General features: G+C 32.3%; 2 protein-coding genes and 2 pseudogenes across 2 annotated transcripts; 2 read left to right on the forward strand and 2 right to left on the reverse strand.

Moving 5' to 3' along the window:
• Positions 5,698–6,639, reverse strand: LOC104759001 (transcription factor MYB90-like; the record flags this gene model as incomplete). The annotated part of the gene is made up of 2 exons (XM_019239076.1): positions 5,698–6,285; positions 6,365–6,639. Coding segments are annotated over 2 exons (762 nt in total), but the record flags the coding sequence as incomplete, so codon positions are not given.
• LOC104760089 lies at positions 8,229–9,147 on the reverse strand (the record flags this gene model as incomplete). The annotated part of the gene is made up of 2 exons (XM_010482938.1): positions 8,229–8,512; positions 8,925–9,147. Coding segments are annotated over 2 exons (507 nt in total), but the record flags the coding sequence as incomplete, so codon positions are not given.
• Positions 14,640–16,311, forward strand: LOC104759002 (annotated as a pseudogene).
• LOC104759003 lies at positions 17,449–20,828 on the forward strand (annotated as a pseudogene).

Below are 21,359 nucleotides of genomic sequence, written 5' to 3' on the forward strand. Positions count from 1 at the left end.
GTTGAGTGAAGGGTGACTACCGATTCACCTCGACAATTCTATCAATCTCCGGAGCCGTGCTGATAGCCCGATGGAGGAGTGTGTTCATGCCGCTAATCTGCGACTTGATTTCTTCGAGTTCGAAGCAAGGTCCGGGGTTTATGAGGCGGGCGACCGGGGCGGCCGAGCTCTCGTGTATCCGTGAATTCGGATTCGTCGGTCGAATACTCGACGTGGTGTGAGGGGGAGGATTCCTCCGCTCGAATTGTGCATCCGAAAAGTCGAGACGACGAGTGAGACCGCCCAAGTTTGGCGATTGTCCGGCCGAGACTTGCGATGGGGTTGTCTGGGTTACCGCGGCGTCGACTCTGCGGTTGGTCTCGGAGATCATCTGGTAAATCTCTTTCGTCATGGAGCCGAACAAGATCTTGAAGTCCTCCATGGAGATGACCTGCGGGTTCTGGACCGCCGGCGTGGCATGAACATGGAGGTTCCCGTTCTGTGCGCCGAGCTGCTGCTCCGTGATGCGCGCATCCTCGTTGCGGGGTTGTTCATCGGTGAACTCTGTGTCGAGGTTGACTAGCTCTACTTGAGTTCGCCCCGCTTCTTGGCTGGTCTCCCCTTCGGATCTGATCCCGACTAGGAGTTCGGCGGAGGTTTCGGCCGGGTTTGTCGTTGCGTTGACGCGGTGACGAGAGTACACGGCGATGGCCGGCCTGGTCGAAACGCCACCTTGTGTTGCGATGCTATCCTGAGTGGATGCGACGCTTGTGAGATCGGGCATGCTGGAGGTTGTGCGGTTTGCTTCGGGGATGTCGTTGATAATGGAAGACATTATTGTAGGGCTTTTTTAGGGAGACGTTCTTAGAGAGTAAGTTTTCTAGAGACGATTTGCGTCCCCACAGACGGCGCCAATTGTAGAAACTAGGTTTCCACAATGAATTTGTTTAAGGAGGGAAACAAATTCAATAGAGTTATCTCTCTAGAAAACAGATCTAAGCCTTCGAATTGAAAGTAAAGAAGTAGAACTCAAAAGAATTAGGGTTTATTGCTAAGAACAAGAGGAGAACTCGATTATTGTATTCGATTCTGGATGCCTTACAATAGAGAAATCTCTCCTTCTTTATACATGTTCTAAGATTACACAATATATTAACTTTCCTTATCGGACGAAGTGAGATATGGAAAACTGCCTTATTGCTTCAGTCGGCCGCCGTGCCGAAGTGGAAGTCGGCTCCTTCTTCTTCAAGGCTACGCTTTGGCCGAACTGACTTCTTGTTGACCTAATCAAACTCTTAACCGGTTTCCCAGTTAACTAATCAATTAATATTTCTGGTTTAGCTCGGTATGTCGGGGGTGCTGAATCCCGCACCAACAAAAACCCATGAGGTGTGCCGTTATACACGTATAAGTATTGAATTATACACACACATACGTACAAAATCTAACCCATATAGATCTGGACTTATTAGTTATTACTTATTACTAAACAATACAATTTCAACGGTTATGGTGAGGGCAAGTTGGGGCGTCATGCCAAAGAGGTATAGTCGTTTCCGTATGTATTATCTCTATTGGTTCATCGATATACTGTACACGACACAAAAGACGTACGCTACAGAGATACAGTAAATTGAATTTACATGACAAGACCGATGGACCATAACTTATAGTAATAACGACAAGAGTTTCTTTTATGACGAGCGACGAACAGAGATACAAAATTTGGCAAAAGTGTCCATGCATTTATAGTTCAGCCCCATCAAAATGGATAGTACTTGCCAAAAAGTTTATATTTAAAACACTTTAGTAATAAGAAAAAATATATAAATTAATTTACGAAATGTACGTAGTGTATAATTTTTTTTTTACGCAGTACGTAGTATAGAAATTATTAATTATTTTTTGAATTGAAAGTTCCTTCGATTTTGGGAACATATATAGTACTACAATATCTCATAAATAATCATTTTTTTATTATTATTATCTTTCGTGTGATTGTTCGGCTTGAACGTTATTACCCTCTTCTAAAATGAATTTGACCCGCTTTGGTGTTAAGACTCTTCCTACTATAGTTCGTGCTTTGTTGTTGATTTCAACCATATTTCGATGCAGTACGTATCTGACAAAGGCTGCAAATGGTAGTCATTTTTCAGAATAAAAAATTGGATGAAAATAGTTAAAATTTAATACTAGTTGAGTCAAACAAAAGAGCGTTAAAAATTATTTTTGATGAAATTCGAATTTTTAGTCAATGTTTTTTTAAAACTTAATGTTAAAATGTTTTATTAAATTTTTGTACCCGAGTTTCTTTTGGCATGTGTATCAATTAACTACCCACTAAGTAACAATGCATAATGCACATCAATCAATTCAAATACAACTATTATTAATAAAATTATTATTTGGGATCTAAGATTTGTTTGTGTAAAAAAATGTGTAGCTAAAGTCTTTTTTGTTTTATTCAAATTTACGTTTATTTTGTGTAAAAATACATTTTATTCTTTAAAGAGAAATTTGTATGGACTTAGATTTTAATAAAACATAATTAATTTTTAATTTTATTTTTTTTAAAAGAAGTATAATATAGATTCAAATTAAATAAATACAAAGAATTTTAATTTATTTGAATTTTATTTAAATATATAATAGCATAGATATAATTAATATGAATTAATGATAGTTATTTGTTAAAATGTGCTTCTAGCTCTCGCGATGACACATATTTGATAACTAATATGCCATAAACTAAAATTTGATAATAATTATTGACTAATAAGCAATAATTACTAATGACTTTTTTTGTAACGATAGGTACAACTTGGTTATATTATGTGCTATTTTAGACTATACGTGAGCAATATGTTTAAAAGTTTGTGGTTCGCATCGTCATACTTTTTGTTTTTCTTTTTAAACAGCTTTAACAAAATATTCTTATGTTACATTTTCTAGAGAAGTTAGAGAAATGGAGTGTCTTGCATGGAAAAAGTACTTCACAAGTGATCATCGGAAGGTGGCATGACATCAGTTCTTTTTTTTTTTTTTTTAAAGAGAGACGACGAAAAAAATATCTCTCATTTTATGATGGAGATGTCAACACTTTCGTGTAAACCAAAAGTCATTGTCGCATAAATTATTGAAAATAACAGGACTCGGCGCTTTTTCTCTTAACAGCCAAAATAAAATCTTCTTTAATTTGGATTTCAGTGCTGCTGCTCATACTTTAGTTTTTGGTTGGTTTAAATATCTCTCAATTTTTTTTTTGAAGGATGATGTTTGTGTAACTAATTCCTGATTATAATTATAAAAAAAACAGCAAAGAAAGTATCAGAAGGATTTAAAAGTCGCGAGAGGACTACAAAATTACTTAACCTATCAATATCTAGCATATTGATCAATATAATTCAAGTTGCTGAAAACCAAAACAACTAATACGCTATTATTTTGGAAGACATGAAAGTTTATTGTTAGCTTTGCAAGAGCTTTACGTTATTCCCAACGGAGGTTATTAGGTGAAGTTTTAAGGAAAAAGTACAAAAAAAATAAATCAGAAATATAAAAATAAGGAAGAGCTCTTCTTATTTAGGAAGTTCAAATTTTTTTTAGAGACTAAGACATGTCACCAAATCACTCGGTATATCATTTAATTGAGAGAATCTTTTTTGCCCGATTTGCTCTCTCTCTCCCAGCTCTCTCATAAAATCTCAAATGTTTAAAGTTTAAACTTTCATATTAATTATAATTTTACGGGATATTTACTCAAATGATATACATGTTAGGTAATATTACCAGAATCTACAAAAAAAAATTTATTACTAGAATATTTAGGATATTTTCAAAATACTCAGTGTGCCCTTGTTTTATGTTACCGGAAAAAACGTTATTACAAAAATGTCATTGCCACGTCATACGCCACATCAGAAATCGCTGACGTGTATTAAATAACTCAGCCGTAAAGCGTAATAGAGGTAATGACGGCTGAGATTTAGGTATGTTGCGGCTGATTTAAGGAAAAAACATTTGAGTAAGATCAGACGGCTGACTTAGAGCATAACTCAGCCGCATGTTACGACTGAGTTTTCACCGGATGGTTAAGTTGTCAAAATTTTGGCTGAGTTAACTCAGCCGTCCTTACGGCTGAGTTATTATCCGATGGTTGAGTTGTCAAAATTTCGGTTGAGTTATCAATACGACACGGCTGAGTTATCGTATTTCCGGCTAGCTGAGCTATGAAAAACGGCTGACTTATGAAAACTATAACTCCGCCGTGAAAGGCTGACTTATCGTACAACTCGGCCATTTAACGGCTGACTTAGAAGCAAAAGATTAATTATTAGAATGTTATTCTGTTACGGCTGACTTATGAAACGATACGGCTGAGTTATATATTTTCAGTTGACGTAGCGGCTGAATTTGGCAGCCATTTTTCTGTTTTTTAATTATTGTAATGTTATTCATGTTGTGACTGAGTTATAATTTATTTCATGGCTGAGTTATATTAAGGCTGATTAATGGCTGACTTGCCACGTCGGACGCACATCCATGTCAGCATTCCATGTCATCATCTTTCTTCTCTGGAAATATAGAAGAAAATAACACTATATTCAAAAAAATTAGAGAATGAGGATAGGGATAGAGCAAAATTATCATTTTAGGATTTTGTGTGATGGAGGGAGTGGTGGCTGTTGGTCGGAAGCGGTGGCCGGCGGCCGGAGAAGGTGGCCAGAGGTCTGCGGCGGAGGTCGGTAACCGGAGGTAGGCGGTGGAGGTAGGTGACCGGAGGTCGGTGGCCGGAGGTCGGCGAAGGAGGTCGGTGGTCGAAGGTCGGCAGAGGAGTTGGCCGAAGGTTGACGGCCGGAGGTTGACGGCGGAGGAGGTGGCCGGAGGTTATACAACCCAATTTCCCAAAAAATAACTGTTGATCTGAAAAAAAATCTGTTTAATAACATGTTAAATCATATCTGATGTGTATTTTAATATGCTGATGTGTATTTTTTTTTTTTGACCAAAATAAAAAAACAAAACTAAATTCAAGAGGTAAATTGTAATTACACTCAAGGCAATAGACATTTGAGCAATTTTAAGAAAATTGTTACATACCAGAAATAAACCAACTTTGGAAAACATTTCAGTAATTCTTTCTAATTTTACTTACAAATATTTTTTGTTTTGAAATTTAAAAAATAAAAAATAAATATCCCAATTAAAATTCTACCATTGGAGAAATAATTTTAGTTAAGATTCCACAAGCTCTTATTTACAAAATATATTGTTAAAAAAATTTAAGAATCTCAAAATTATATATCCCCATTGGACTTGCCCTTACAGAGTTACACATAGTCTACGCGAGCTTATAGTATATTATATAACCATGCAACAAAAAAATATAAAACATGTTACGATAAAAGCAGAGAGATTTTCAAAAATACATCTTGTATACCACTTTTTATCCATTATTGTATCAATCTAATAACTGATTTTTGTTTCTTTTTCGTACGTGGCTATGCTAATAACAAAAGTTACAAAGTTTATATTCAAAAATAGCCATTAATTCAACTGTAGACCAAAACAGTTATATTTTCATTTATAGTTTTTAAAAAACTTTTTTATATGCGTTAATAAATATTTGGTCAAACCACTGAATCAATTGAAGTTCCACCAATATATCTCCTTTAAGAAAATATAAATTTTAATTCCAAAATCCCAAGCATATTCACACCAAAACATAAAATTTATTGTTTAAATAGTAGTTCATTCCGACAAATACACACTAAAAGCTTACAAACCCATACAGAAATGTAAACAAATGGCCACAAACACTAATCAAATTCTCCATTAAACATACTCCAAAGTTGCTCAACGTCAAACGCCATGGTGCCCCCTTTCTCTGTTGCCGTCACTTCTCTAACTAGGGCATCTACCTCATGGCTATCATCTAGTAAATTCTCTAACCACATATTATCTCCATCAATGAAATGATTGATATGCTCAGCTTTCTCCTTATCTTTGTTACATGTCATATTATTTTCACAAACCTTATTGTTATTGAGTCCAAAGCATGAAGGAATAACGTCAACTTGTGGCCGGCCATTGAGATTGCTGGAGCCGTTATTAACTAAGAAGGATCGAGGTCGTGGCTTAAATACATCAATTTTTTGGGCCGGTGTGGTAGGATGAGAAGTAATGTTTCTCTTTTTCATCTGAATCTTACAACACGGTTCATGTTTCTTACTCAGATGAGTGTTCCAAAAATTCTTGACATCATTTGCGGTCCGACCAGGCAATCGACCAGCAATCAAAGACCACCTAAGCATTATAAAACAATAAACAATTATGAGTTAGTAGTATGAAACTTGATAACTTATTACTCCGAGTTAAAAAGTACCTGTTTCCTAGAAGCCTATGAAGGCGAAGAAGCAGATCGACTTCATCAGAGCTAAGTTTTCCTCTCTTGATATTTGGTTTCAGATAGTTCAACCATCTTAGTCTACAACTCTTCCTGCACCGGTTTAGCCCTACAAAACATAAAATTGACCATCTTATACTACTAATTTTACTACTAATTTTAACTCTAAAATTGACCAACTCTTCCTGCACCGGTTTAGTCAACCATCTTATACTACTAATTTTACTAAGACTGCTTTTGTGTCCCCTTCTATATTTTTATCATGAAGAATCTATGCACACCAATAGCAATAAAGAACTGTTCCAATACATACTTATGTGTTCGTCTAGAAATTTTCAATGAATTTATTTAGAAAAGGAAAAACCAGTAAAACGAATTTTAAAGACTCTACAGAGGTTGGCATCGTTCTTTTGATTTTTTTTCAAGAAGAGGATAGCAATATACAACGTAAATAAAATTCTCTTTTAATTTAGGTCCATAAATAAACCAATATGCGGCATATAGATGCATGAGTTCTTATTTTTATTAACAACTTTATATAGCATATATATTAATGATTAATTTCTTCATCAAAAGAAAAAGAAAGAAGTATGAGAGTAAATATAAACACGTGAAAGAAGAATATTAGATAGAGAAAGAAGAATATTCGTAAATTATGTGTGTGTGTGTGTGTGTGTATATTTAAAAAAACATACCAGCTCTTAAAAGGAACTTGGTGCCATTTGCCTTCTCCAAACTTATTTATGCACTGTCTCAAGAGACTATCTTCTTCAGCAGTCCATGCACCTTTTCGCAACACTTTGGACGAACTCTCCATGGAACGTAAAATAGAAATATAAAAGTATCCAACCAAATTTCAAATTTATAAGGGGTCGTCAAAGAAGAGAGGGGGTATATATTGTGGCTTCACAAATCACTTGAGGACTTATAGAGTGAGAGTGTATGAACGAATATATAAACCCGTGAGGGGCTTAGGGAAGCGACGTGCATGTTTGATATCCACATTTCATTGTTTAGCTGTCGTGCTTAATTTGCTAAGTTATTGTTCGGTTACTGATTTGTACTAAATAAAAAGGTTCTTAGCACCTTGCTAGCATCTTCCTTCATTGGCAGTACTTGAATTTTTGTTTTTTAAATGTTTCTTAATAAAATTAGGATTAAAGACGGTTAATGATTGGTTATGGTTATATAATTACAAGGGAGAGTATATATGTGAACGAAACACGTGATGGGCATACGTAGGTGTAGGTGACGTGCATGTTTGATATCCACATTGCATGTTTTTAACTTGCGGGCTTAATTTGCTAACTTATTGTCTGGTATACTGATTTTAGATTAGACAAAAGGTTCATACAGTACTACATAGCAACCAAATAGTATCTTCATCCCTTTTCTTCAGTAAACATGGCATATGATTCATCGTAGTTGACCAATGCTATTTCGGTCAATATTGTTTGGCAAGGTTTTGATTGTTCAGACTGTTAATTTTTAACAATATTTAGTTCGGGTTCGGGTAAAAATCGCCCCTGTATCAAAGTTGAGATAGAAAAATACACTTTCCAAATTGTACAAAATAACTCTTTTTATCTGGATACTGATATAATGGTCTTCATCGGTAATGTTTGTTGGGCCAACTTTAGCTAAAGGCCCATAAATTCCATTACCATTTTAACTACATGTATTGAAATAAGTCTATGAAAAACTTATCTAATGGGGTGTATAGTTTTTGTGACATCTTACCTTTTAAATTATGATCCAACAAATTTTATTTTATTAGGATTTGTTGTTATATTGATAAAATATTCAGCCATACAGTAATAATTTCCAAAAATTACAAATCATATTAGGGCGCAGGGAGCTTACGAGATGCAAATATAGAGATATTGATCATTAACCTAACCCACCAATTTGTACGCACCATAAGGTCAAAATCTGATTTACAATTATCAAGCACACCAAGCACAGTTGATTGGTAACGTCTCATTTCCGAATACTCATTCTGAAGCATTGCCTTATAAGCACCTTCCATAAGCTTCTCAACATTATTGTACGTCGCAAGACAAGTACGTAGCTGGGTCTTAGAGATCATATTAAAGAACATAGTACACTCATTGGAAGACATGTTATCTAGATCAATGAACTTGGTTTGATCAGCATAGCAAAGAGTGTACAGTTGCAATTCAATAAAAATAAATAAAAAGGTAAAAGCAACAAGCTAGTTTTCTAAGTGAGCTAAGCAAAGCATATAAGAAAGATGTCAAATACTCAAGTGTGGTAGAGACAGAAGTTATAGAACCTGCAAGCAAAAGTGTTGACGCCATTGTGAGCAAAATATTAACTAACACTCACTGATCATAACAGAACACAAACATTGTTCAATCAGAACACAAATTTAGAGAAAACACACCCATTCAATCACTGCCCTATAAGCATCTTCAAAAATCGTCTCAATGCCATTGTAAGTTGTAAGGCAAGTACGAAGTTGTCCATTGGCCACAAGATTACCTGCTTTGGGAAAATCATCTCTAATAAGAGCAACTGTTTTTTTTTGTGGTGTGCAATGCGTTGAAGGCTGCGATTTTGGCTAATGTTGCAATTTCGGAGTGAGGGTTTTTTAGCTTAGAGATGACTGATTGCTCACAGTAATACATGTTCACGGTGTTGAGGCATATATTGTCGATTTGAATCATCGTTGGTGCATTTGGTGAGATAGATGTTGCTGATGTGATTGTGTAGAGAATTTGATCATCAATGAGGTCAAATTACGAGAAAAAAAAATAGTTTTTGTTTAATTGCAAGTTAACGTATAGGCTTGGGTAAAATAACTAAAATTAAAAAACATTTAATGTTTATGGTTAATTAATATAATTTGAATTAAAAAGGATCCAAACACAAATCGTAATCAGTCAAAATATCAAGACCTACATCTCTAGATCTGTAGAACTGGTATCAAAGCGAAGCTGAACGAGGAGAAAGACAGTAGATAAGATTGAATACACTCACCCAATCCTAATCCTTCAAAAATTCATATTAAATTTGTATTCTTTTATTTTTCTTTTATATTTCTATTACCATCAATGATTTTACATTGTGATAACGAAATTAGTAATCGTACAAGTTTCAAACAAGATAGAAATGATAAACGATACAACGCTCAAGAAAAACGCAGCAACGACATCTCACCAGCAAGAATCTCTCGGAGAGAAACCAGCTAACGGTGATGAAGAGAGTTCTAGAAAGTTCTACAAAATTCAGATAAACGCATAATGAAAAACGTGAGCTAACAAGTGCTCATATATAGCCAGCTAACAAACAATGTTAACTAACTTCTTTATTCAGTAACATTGACATCTCTTGATGTTTTCCACCAGCTCATCACACAAGTGACACTTCTCTTCTTATCTTGACTTCCTTGACTTCATACGTGCGACTGCCAGCTCCTCATTTGCTATATCAAAGCTCCCCTGTTCGGAGAACCTTGCCCACAAGGTTCAAAAGATGGAAACTTCCTCTACAAGTCGTAGAGATACTCCCACGTTGCTTCGTCTGCTGTCTCATTTGTCCACTGTACCAAAACCATGGTAGCTGCACGCCCTTGTCGCCGCACCATCTTACACTCCAGGATAGATATCAGTTCCTTCACAAGGACATCCACTACGATGGAAGGCAACTGAGTCGAAGTGAGCACATTACCAACTACAGCTTTCAATTGTGAAACATGGAACACATGGCGAATTTGTGAACCCGTTGGAAGCAGTAGTTTGTATGCGACCTTACCACAACAATCAATAACCTTATAAGGGCCGAAGTACTTAGGAGAAAGCTTCTGAGTAGAGCGCATCACCACTGAACCTTGGCAATACGGCTGGAGCTTGACAAACACTGAATCCCCAATCTCAAAACTTCGCTCAGTACGGTGTGAGTCTGCAAACTGCTTCATCCTATGCTGAGCACGCAGCAAGTGAAACTTTAAAATCAACAGCATGCTTTCCCTTTCCTGCAAACTTCAAGCCATGACAGCCACTTTGGACTCCCTTGGTAGATAAGGAAGATGCACTAGAGGTGCTTGCCCATAGACTGCCTCGAACGGACTCATTTGAGTGGCTGTATGGAAGCTTGTATTGTACCAAAACTCGGCAAGTGGAAGACAACTGCTCCAAAGGTGACGTCGGTCACTACACATACATCACAAATACGTATCCAAACATCGATTTACTACCTCCGTTTGTCCATCACTTTGCGGGTGGTACGCACTTGAAACCATAAAATCTCATTTTCCCGTCAAAACCATAAAATTCTGTATTTGCGCCACAACCGCAAAATCTCAATTTGGTAGTGCGTTACAAAAATGGGAGGCAAAATATATTTTAGTGAAATATAAATATTGGGAATAAAAAAGTATTTAAACCAAGTCCATTTCTCTCTTTTATCTTGTAATTAATGATCTTTTTGATTTAATCATGTAATTTCACAATTTATTAATGATTTAAAAACAAAAACAATCAGAATAAGGGAGATATATGCAACTTTGGTCATTCTTAATATTGATATATGTTCTTTTTTTTTGCCAAGACTAGTTTTTCATATCCATTAAAATCGAAACAAATCATAAAGACTGTATTTGGAATACATTTTGGTTTTAAACAAAAAGCAATTTATGGGTAACTCTTATTAGCACATTCCCAAAATTAAACATTCTGTTTCAACGGACGAAATAAAAAATGATATCATATGCATTATTAAATACTAACCAATCAAATCATATATATAAAAGTAAAGTTTCACTCTCTTTTTATTGGTCCACTTAGCAATGCAATTTTAACAAAAAAATATATTTATATTAAAACACAAATTTAAAAATAATTAATTTTCACATTTAACTTACATAATATAAAACTGAAATCATATAAATTCCCCCTATAAATTATGCATTAACTTTATTTCTCCAATAAGTTGTATTAATCAATTATATTAAAACAAAACAATAAATTAGAATTGTAACTCTCATTTTTCTAAATGTAATTTTTCATCATTTCTCTTCCTATAAATACTCATTATCTTATTCTCTTAGTCTATCACTTTTTCATTCTCTCATTTTCTTCCACTACTCTCAAATCTTTTTTTTTTTTGTTTTGTTTTGTTTTGTATTTTTTTTTTGTTATTGTTGTTGTATGGGTTATAAAAAATCAAATCAAATATCATTGTAAAAGCTTAGTTTTAGAGTTCGTATGATATGTATATCTTATATATATATATATTTTTTAATCTTTTAAAAGGTTTATCTCCATTTTCTATTTTATATTAACATCTTATAAGTCATTATTTTCATACTTTCTTATAATATTCACCACACAATAAAATCATGAAGTTGAAATGATCCATATCTAATTATCTATTATGTCTCTGGTTATCTTACATATTCATGTATCATTTTTAATAATTTATAACGATCAATATAATATTTAAATATCAATATAATTATCCATTTATAAAGTCTATTTTGTTTTGTAAAGTCTATCAACTCTATTTATAAAGACTATTTTGTTTTGTGATCCAATTGATAAATCTGCAAAGATCAATATAATATCTTTTTTTTTTATGATTTGAGGTTTTTGAAAACAACAAGAACATAACTAAACAATTGGTTTTTGTATGTTTAATCAAAAGAAAAAATGATCCAAAAAAGAAATCATATTCAACTGGAACTTAAATATAAAAATAAAATATAATTTTAAAACTACCATTTAACTAAATTCCCTAAAGATGAAACCATTAGTATGAAATCTACCACTATAAATTAAATTGATGAGTGAAAAACAAAAAAAAACCAAAAAAAATATAAGTTATCCTTGGGGTTTTAAAAATTATTGAGATTGAAGAATTCATATAATTTTATAAGAAAACTAATTTAGTTTGTCACTTCAAAAGTAATATTTTTTTATTTTGAAATATTATGTGTAAGTGTTGAATTTATATCAACAAACAACCAAATCATGTGAATTTTGATTCGGCCACTTGTATTCCTTTTATTTTAGGCTATAAAAAGTTAAAATATTTATTTATAATTAAAGGTATGTAACTCCATTTAACTTAAATGTAACTCATATCCAATAGTTATACATTAATTCACTCCTCCTACTAACTTATTTATCTTTCAAGAGAAAATATTTTTGGTTAAATTTTAATATTTTTTAATTATTTTGGTTGGCTAAACTTATCTTCATATTTTGGTTGGCTAAATTAATATATTTCTCATGTAAAATTATTGTTTATAATATATTTCTTAATTCAAAGTTTAAAGCAATATATCATATATATAAAAGTAAGGTTTTGGTCTCTCCTTATTGGTTGATTTTCATTTAATGTTTACTAATTTTTTTTTATTTTTTTATTTGCTTTCTAATTGATTTAAACAATATTTAAGACCCAATAAACACAATACATTTAACTCACACATTAAAATAAAATTATAACTGAAAATAAAATAAATTATGCATTAATAATATTTTACCACTCAATTTTATTCAAACACAATAAATTACTATTGTAACTCCATAATTCTAAATGTAACTTCCATCATTTCTTACCATATAAATAAGCATTCTCTCAATCTCTCATTCTCATATTGGCATTATTTTACTATCTCATTTTCACATTTTCTCATTCTCTTCTACAATACCTCAAATCATTTTTCGTTTATTTATTTATTTTTGATTTCTTATTTTTGTTGTATGGGTTGTAAAAAACAAATGAAATTTCATTGTAAAATTTTAATGCTAAATTTTAATTTTAGAGACTACATGATAGATATTTTGCATTGTTCTTATTTTAAAAGATTCATCTCCATTATCTAATTTGGATTATTATCTTATAAGTACTCATTCTCTCCTCCTCTCCCACCAATATCAAATGTTATATCCCATATGTGTTGTAAGAGTTTGATTCTATATTTTAATTTAGAAAGTATTATATATTTCTATATATATATATATATATTTTACATTGTTCTATTTTTTTAAGATTCATCTCCATTATCTAATTTGGATNTATTTTGTCTTACAATCACAAGTTCCATTTCTATTGCTTAACTCTATGGTTAAACTATAATATATGTTGTCCTATTTGTAGGAACAACAACATACTTATTTAATATATTTAAAAGAGCATATGATTAATCGAAATAAACATTTCTCCAAATTTTATTATTCAATCAATGTGAATGTACTTATTATTTTAAAAAAACCTTTACATTGAAGTTCATAAAATCATATAAGAAAACTAAAATACTATGTCACTTCAAATTTGGAAGGAAACACTTGGTATTCCTATTTAAAAAAGTCAAGACACATATAAAAATTTATTAATATTTAACTCACTTCAAAGGCATAAAATAACATTTAACTCAAAATAACTTCTGTCCAATAATTTCATACATTCCTCCCACAAATAAAAAATATATATATATATATATATACATGTTCAAGATTATATTTAAATATTACAGAATTTTTTAGTTAGCTAAACTTATAGTCACATATATACAATATATATACATAAGAATTTATATTACTTATTAACACCATAATTCGACCCATTATTTGCTTAACTCAAAATTGGTTTCAAAGCCAACTAAAGAAAAACAGAAACAATCTTATTGATATTAGACCAAAACATGGGCATACAAACATAATCACTTACACGAAAGATAATTATTTTTAAAAAATAACTTATATTGCAACATCAACGTATGAAAAGTATGAAAAGTTTACATAAGCAGTTAATTAGAAAATCTAAAATACAATAAATGTATTGGGAACAATATCAGTCAATGATAAGATTGGATCCTCAAAAACAAGAAACAAGATCCTCATAATTCATAAAAAATAAACGCCACAATTGTACACATCTAAATGAAATAGTATAAACATATAGTGTATAAATACAAGTGACTGCAAAGCCCGTATATGCCTAATTAAAACGAAATAATACAAAAAAAACAAAAATACCAAAAAAACAAGAAAATGCCAACTACACCACAACCCATGTGTTGCGTGGGGAAGCACCTAGTATCATTACAAAAGAAACTACTGAATTTTAACCATTAATTAAATAACAACAATCAAGTTCATTTTAGCTGTTCGTCGAGCGAGACTAACTCTATATAAGTAGGTAAAAAAGGCCAACACTTCTCATTGTCTCCTATTAATAATAATAATTTTCTAATATCTGCATATACTCTAAATAAACACAAGAAATGGTCCTCATGGCTTATTCGTTTGAGACTTTGTGTTTATCTCTCATGTTCATTGTCGTTGCAAGTCGTTCGACCATTAAACCAAAAAGTCTTTAACGTCCAACGTTATGGTTTGAAGCCGGATGGAAAAACTGATAACGCCAATGTACGTATACAATAGTTTTTCTAAATTATTTTTTTCACCATTTCGTTTTAAGAGGAAAATCTAAAAAAATAATTATTAACGTATATGACCAATTTTTCTAAATTATTTCTTTCACCATTTAGTTTTGAGAGAAAATCTACGACATAATTATAAACATAAATGACCAATATATCAGCAAAAGATTTTTTTTTTTAAAAAACTGTTTTTAATTGTTATGATATACTTAGTTTAATAATTAACTTGCGTCCTTTTCCACGCACACAAAATTAGGCATTCACAAATGTATGGAACCATGCATGTGGAAGAAGCAGTGGAAGTAGTAAAATCTACGTACCAAAAGGAAATTTCTACCTTGGTGGTGTAGAGTTTGTGGGTCCATGCAAAAGTCCTATTGAATTTGTCATTGATGGAACTTTATTGGCTCCTTCAAATCCTAGAGACATTAAGCAAGACACATGGATCAACTTTAAGTACATCAATGATCTTTCGATCTCCGGCTTTGGTACACTTGACGGCCAAGGAAAAGAGTCTTGGCCACTCAATGACTGCCACAAAAACTCCAATTTTCCTAAATTAGCTATGGTAACATTTCTTAAACTTCCTTAAGTTACACTTCATTTTCAACTATATGCTTATTATTTACATTCAAAGCGTAGTACAGAAAATTTGATATGAAACTTATATAATGAAAAGAAAGTGATTTAATCATTATTTATTAGATACAATTAACGTTTGTAGTCCTTTTATATATGTATGAGAAAGTAGCAAGTGTTTTAATTAATATGAATTTTTTCACAGACTATGGGATTTGCATTCGTGAACAACTCAAATATCAAAGACATAACATCACTAAACAGCAAAATGGGACATTTCAATTTCTTCTCCGTCCATCATTTTAACATTACCGGTGTCACTATAACAGCTTCCGGTGATAGTCCCAACACTGACGGTATCAAGATGGGTTCATGTAGCAACATTCGCATCTCAAACACAAACATTGGTACTGGAGACGATTGTATCGCTATTCTCTCGGGAACCACTAACCTCGATATCTCAAACGTCAAGTGTGGTCCCGGACATGGGATCAGTGTTGGAAGCTTAGGGAAGAACAAAGACGAGAAAGACGTAAATGACTTAATAATAAGAGACATCGTTTTCAATGGCACAAGCGATAGTATTCAGATCAAGACTTGGGAATCTTCAGCTTCAAAGATCCTTATTTCAAACTTCGTGTATGAGAATATTCAGATGATCAAAAACAAGCAAAATACAACTTGTTGATTCTTTTGTCAGGGTGAATCTCACGTTCAGATCCAAAACATTAAGTTAAAGAACATATATGGAACATCAAAGAACAAATTGGCAGTAAATCTGCAATGTAGCAAGAGCTTTTCGTGCAAAAATGTTGAGCTAATTGACATTAATCTAAAGCATAACGAAGTTGAGGATAGTTCTTCCACTATGATGTGTGAAAATGTTGACGGATCCACTAGTGGTAAGATGGTTCCTCAATATTGTCTAAATTGATTTGGCGGTCCATCAATGCAATGACAATATTTTCTATATGATTTTTCATTTATGTATAAATATAGTTCTCTATGTAAATGGTGTGTAATATTTTCTTTTCTTTCTTGTCACCAAAATTTCGAACCGAATTATAACCATGTAAATATGTTTCTTTGTTTCATATATAATTACTAAATTTATAAATGAATGGTTAGTCTGAAAATAAGTATTCATAATATTTAGGTTTTAATAAAATTAGAATTAGTATTATTTTATATATACATATATGAACTATCTTTTATAATTATTAAATGGTTAAAATTTTTAATTTCTTATAATTTACAAATATGTTAAAATAAAGCTTTTGTATAACACTTAAAAAAATATTTAATTGTTAAAATTGACATGTATCGTGATCTTATGAGTTACTAACTTTGAAAACTAAAGTTTATATAATAAAATAATATTGAATACATTATCAAATCATTCACTGATTGAAAAACTTAAGAAAATAACATTAATTTCTTATTTTGATTATTTTAGTTTTTATATATTATGTTAATCACTAATTTTAATACATTAAATATTTTTTATACTTTAACCAATTTTCTGTATAAATCTCTTTTTACTATATGATTCTAATAAATAATAATTGCAATTCAATTGCAAATAAATCCTTATTAATTGCACATATTTTTTTATTTAAAATTGCAATTTAATAGATAACTTTTCTGTTAGAATTAGTGGTATAATAGATTATTTTTGGTTTATTAAAAGTTTTAAAAATATTAATTGTAATCCTTTTATTTTCAGAATTTTTAATTTTATTAGAATTATTAAATAAAAATTTATTTGTACACATATCAAAATATTATCGATATATTTGATATATATTGTAATTATATGAATTATTAACTTTAAAATTAAGATTTATATAATAAAATTGCTAATTTTTTTAAGTCATAATGTGAATCTAAAGGTTATAAAATAAAACTTTGAAAAATACAATAAAATGACGAGAAAAAAAGTAGAGCAATGAGGAAAGACAAAGACGTGGCACCAACGCGTGAGTCTCAGCGTCACATCCGTGTGACTCGTTTACGAGAGTAAGTCATCATCTTTAACTTTAAGTCTTCCCATGTATATATTAACCAAACACATCTTAGATCATTTTACGGATCGGTTCGCTCTTCTTTCTCCAAACACAACAACAACTTTTCTAGCTATAGCCTTTGGTTAATCTAAGGTACATAAGTTTTTTTTTTTTTCCTCTTTAATTTCTTGATTGATCTCTGTAACTTTTAGTACTTGTTCTTATAAATATTCCTTGAATTTCAAGTTTTCTTTATCTTCTTGATAGATCTCAGATTTTGGGTTTGTTCTTGATTTACTTGGTAGGCTTTTTTGTTATGGTGAACTAATCTTTGCGTCCTATACTCTGGGTTTTATATATGGTTGAATCAATTGGAGATTTTCTTGGAGTTCTTGATTTGGAGTATCGAACATTCTTCTTCATTTGTTTTTTTTATAAGGAATAGTCTTTCTTGCTACTAGAGTATAATTAGTCCATTGAATCTCGATGGTGAGGGTTGTAGAGGATAAAATGTTCATTTTATCTCTTAGTACGCGTTATGTTTTTCTTGTTGTTAGCAAGGAACAATCAACGATCATGTTTATTTTTTAATCGTTGGTTCATTAAAGCATGACAGGTTTCCACGACCAACTACCAAAAGGTTTCAATGTAGGAAATGTGTTGGTGAACCAACTATTATCAAACTAATGTGATTTGGTTATCGAAATTTATTGCTGAACCAAAAAGACCATAAAACGAAAGTGATTTGGTTGCTGGTCGCTAGCGCTAATTGCTGGCAGCATCGAAACCAAAAGGACTATATAGGCAGAAACCATTACTCCTCTTCCTTAATACTAGAAAAAGTGTAGTTCTTTACATAATGAATTTTATTATAACAAATTATTTTTTTCCATTTTCTAGCAGAGAATTATGTCATCGAGTGAAGAAAATGTCAAGAAAGAGAAACTCCATGTCAAAATGAAGACGCAAGAAGTGGATACAAAAGAGAAGGGAGACAATGTTGAGTTGGAGATGGAAGTGAAGGCAAAGTCAATTGAGAAGGTTAAAACTAAGAATGATGAAGAAAGTGGAGGGAAAACAAAGAAGGAAAAGGAAAAAGAAAAGATTAAGGGCAAGAAGGATGACACAAAGGTAGAAGAAGAAGATAAAGATGACAAACATGAAGAGAAGAAAGACGAAAAAATTGTTTCCAAGAAAGATGAAAAAGACCATGGTGACATGAAGCTTAAAGACAGTGATGTAAAAGTGAAAGAGCAAGAGGAGGAAAAGAAGAAGAAAAAGAAGGACAAAGAGAAGAAACAAGAGGATACATCAGAAGGAAATGAGGTAGAAGAAGAAAAAAAAGGTAAAAAGAACAAGAAGAAGAAAGAGAAGGATGAATCAGCTGTAGAAGAAAAAAAGAAGAAGGATGATAAAGAGAAGAAACACGAGGATGTATCCCAACAAAAGGAGGGGTTAGAAGAAGAAGAATCTGGTAAAAAGAAGAAAAAGAAAGAGAAGGATGAATCAGGAACAGAGGAAAAAAAGAAGAAGGAGGGTAAAGAGAAGAAACAGAAAAAAGAATCCGAAGGTAAGGAGGACAAGAAGATGAAGGGAAAGAAGGTAAAGGGAGAGAAGGATGGGTCTGAGAAAGAAGATGAACAAAAGAAGGGANACATAATGAATTTTATTATAACAAATTATTTTTTTCCATTTTCTAGCAGAGAATTATGTCATCGAGTGAAGAAAATGTCAAGAAAGAGAAACTCCATGTCAAAATGAAGACGCAAGAAGTGGATACAAAAGAGAAGGGAGACAATGTTGAGTTGGAGATGGAAGTGAAGGCAAAGTCAATTGAGAAGGTTAAAACTAAGAATGATGAAGAAAGTGGAGGGAAAACAAAGAAGGAAAAGGAAAAAGAAAAGATTAAGGGCAAGAAGGATGACACAAAGGTAGAAGAAGAAGATAAAGATGACAAACATGAAGAGAAGAAAGACGAAAAAATTGTTTCCAAGAAAGATGAAAAAGACCATGGTGACATGAAGCTTAAAGACAGTGATGTAAAAGTGAAAGAGCAAGAGGAGGAAAAGAAGAAGAAAAAGAAGGACAAAGAGAAGAAACAAGAGGATACATCAGAAGGAAATGAGGTAGAAGAAGAAAAAAAAGGTAAAAAGAACAAGAAGAAGAAAGAGAAGGATGAATCAGCTGTAGAAGAAAAAAAGAAGAAGGATGATAAAGAGAAGAAACACGAGGATGTATCCCAACAAAAGGAGGGGTTAGAAGAAGAAGAATCTGGTAAAAAGAAGAAAAAGAAAGAGAAGGATGAATCAGGAACAGAGGAAAAAAAGAAGAAGGAGGGTAAAGAGAAGAAACAGAAAAAAGAATCCGAAGGTAAGGAGGACAAGAAGATGAAGGGAAAGAAGGTAAAGGGAGAGAAGGATGGGTCTGAGAAAGAAGATGAACAAAAGAAGGGAAAAGAGAAGAAAGAACATGATGCAGAAGATAATGAGATGAAAGAAGAAGAAGCAGAACATAAGGAGGGAAAGAAAAAAAAAGAATAAAGATAAGGCAAAGAAGAAGGAAACAGATGAGATATGTGAGAAAGAATCAGAAGATAAAGATGAGGAAGAAGGAGGCATGAAGCAGAAAAAGGATAAGAAAAAGGAGAAGGTTAAAAAAGATGACAAAGAAGACAAGAATAAGGAGAAAAACCTTGAAGCCGAAGTGGTGTCTAGAGATATTAAATTCGAAGAACCAGAAGCTGAGAAGAAGAATATTAAAGATGTGGAGGAAGAAGATGACAATGAAGAGAAGAAGAAATTTAAAGGAGAAGACAGTGAAAGTGAAGAGGGGAAGGAAAAGAAGAAGAAAGATAAAGAGAAGAACAAGAAGAAAGATACAAAGGAAACAAAAAAGACAGAGGATGAAGAAGATGAGAAAGATCATGCTAAGGACGTTAATATAGAAGAGTCAAAAGCTGAAGATGATGAGGAAGAAAAGGGGGGAAAAGCAAAGACAAAGGAAGCAAAGAAAGACAAAGATGTGAAGAAGAAGAAGGGTGGTAGTGACATCACTAAGCTGAAAACGAAGCTGGAAAAGATAGATGAAAAAATAGGAGCCTTAATGGAGCAAAAGGCTGAGATCTTGAACCAGATTAAAGACGCAGAGGGAGAGCATTGATGTTTTTAACTGTGAAACATGAAAGAATTTGGGAGCAGCATAATGCAATGTAACTGAACTTAATAATATGGACTTAGCACCATCGACCGAGAAGAAGTTGAGGCTACATGTTTCTTGACCTGAACTTAATACTGTTGCACTTGACCTGGTTTTTTTTTTTACCCTTTAATTTATGTTGAGTTGATATATTACAAAGTTTTTTTGGCAAAATAATAAATTTCTTTTCCTTTGGATAGATGACGTTTGTGACAACAACAAAAAATGAACTGAAAAATGTTGCATCACCTATAGATATTAAAGCTATATTTTTTAATCTAAATGCGGTTGGCTCATCTTAACTGATTAGATGGATGTTGTTGAAGTGTTACCGAAACCGAGTTCAAATCGTATGTGCTATATATTGGGAAAGGGTTGATCTACTTTTGTGGGGTTGAGGCACATGAACCACATAAATTTTCGATCAAAAGCTCGAAATTTTATAGTGATTATAACAAGAATGTTAGAAATATGTACATGTGTTATTTATGGTAATGAAAACTCATTTAAAGCTTTTATAAAAACATACGCAAACATCTTCTCGAGACTTGACATATGGATTGAGAAAGAGACATGAGCATTGTGATTTCCAAATAGAAAGCTTATTTCACGTTACCATTCCGTTCCTTACGGGTTACGGCCAATGCATATACTTCACAATACATATTTGGTATTTTCTATTTTTCTTGTACCAAATATTTTGTTACGGTAAACAAATATTTCCAAAGTCATAAAAAGATTCTTGTCCTATAAACAAACCACAATAGACTATGGAGTAAAT

This window comes from Camelina sativa, chromosome 17 (genome assembly GCF_000633955.1).
Source record: "Camelina sativa cultivar DH55 chromosome 17, Cs, whole genome shotgun sequence".
Taxonomy (NCBI): Eukaryota; Viridiplantae; Streptophyta; class Magnoliopsida; order Brassicales; family Brassicaceae; genus Camelina; species Camelina sativa.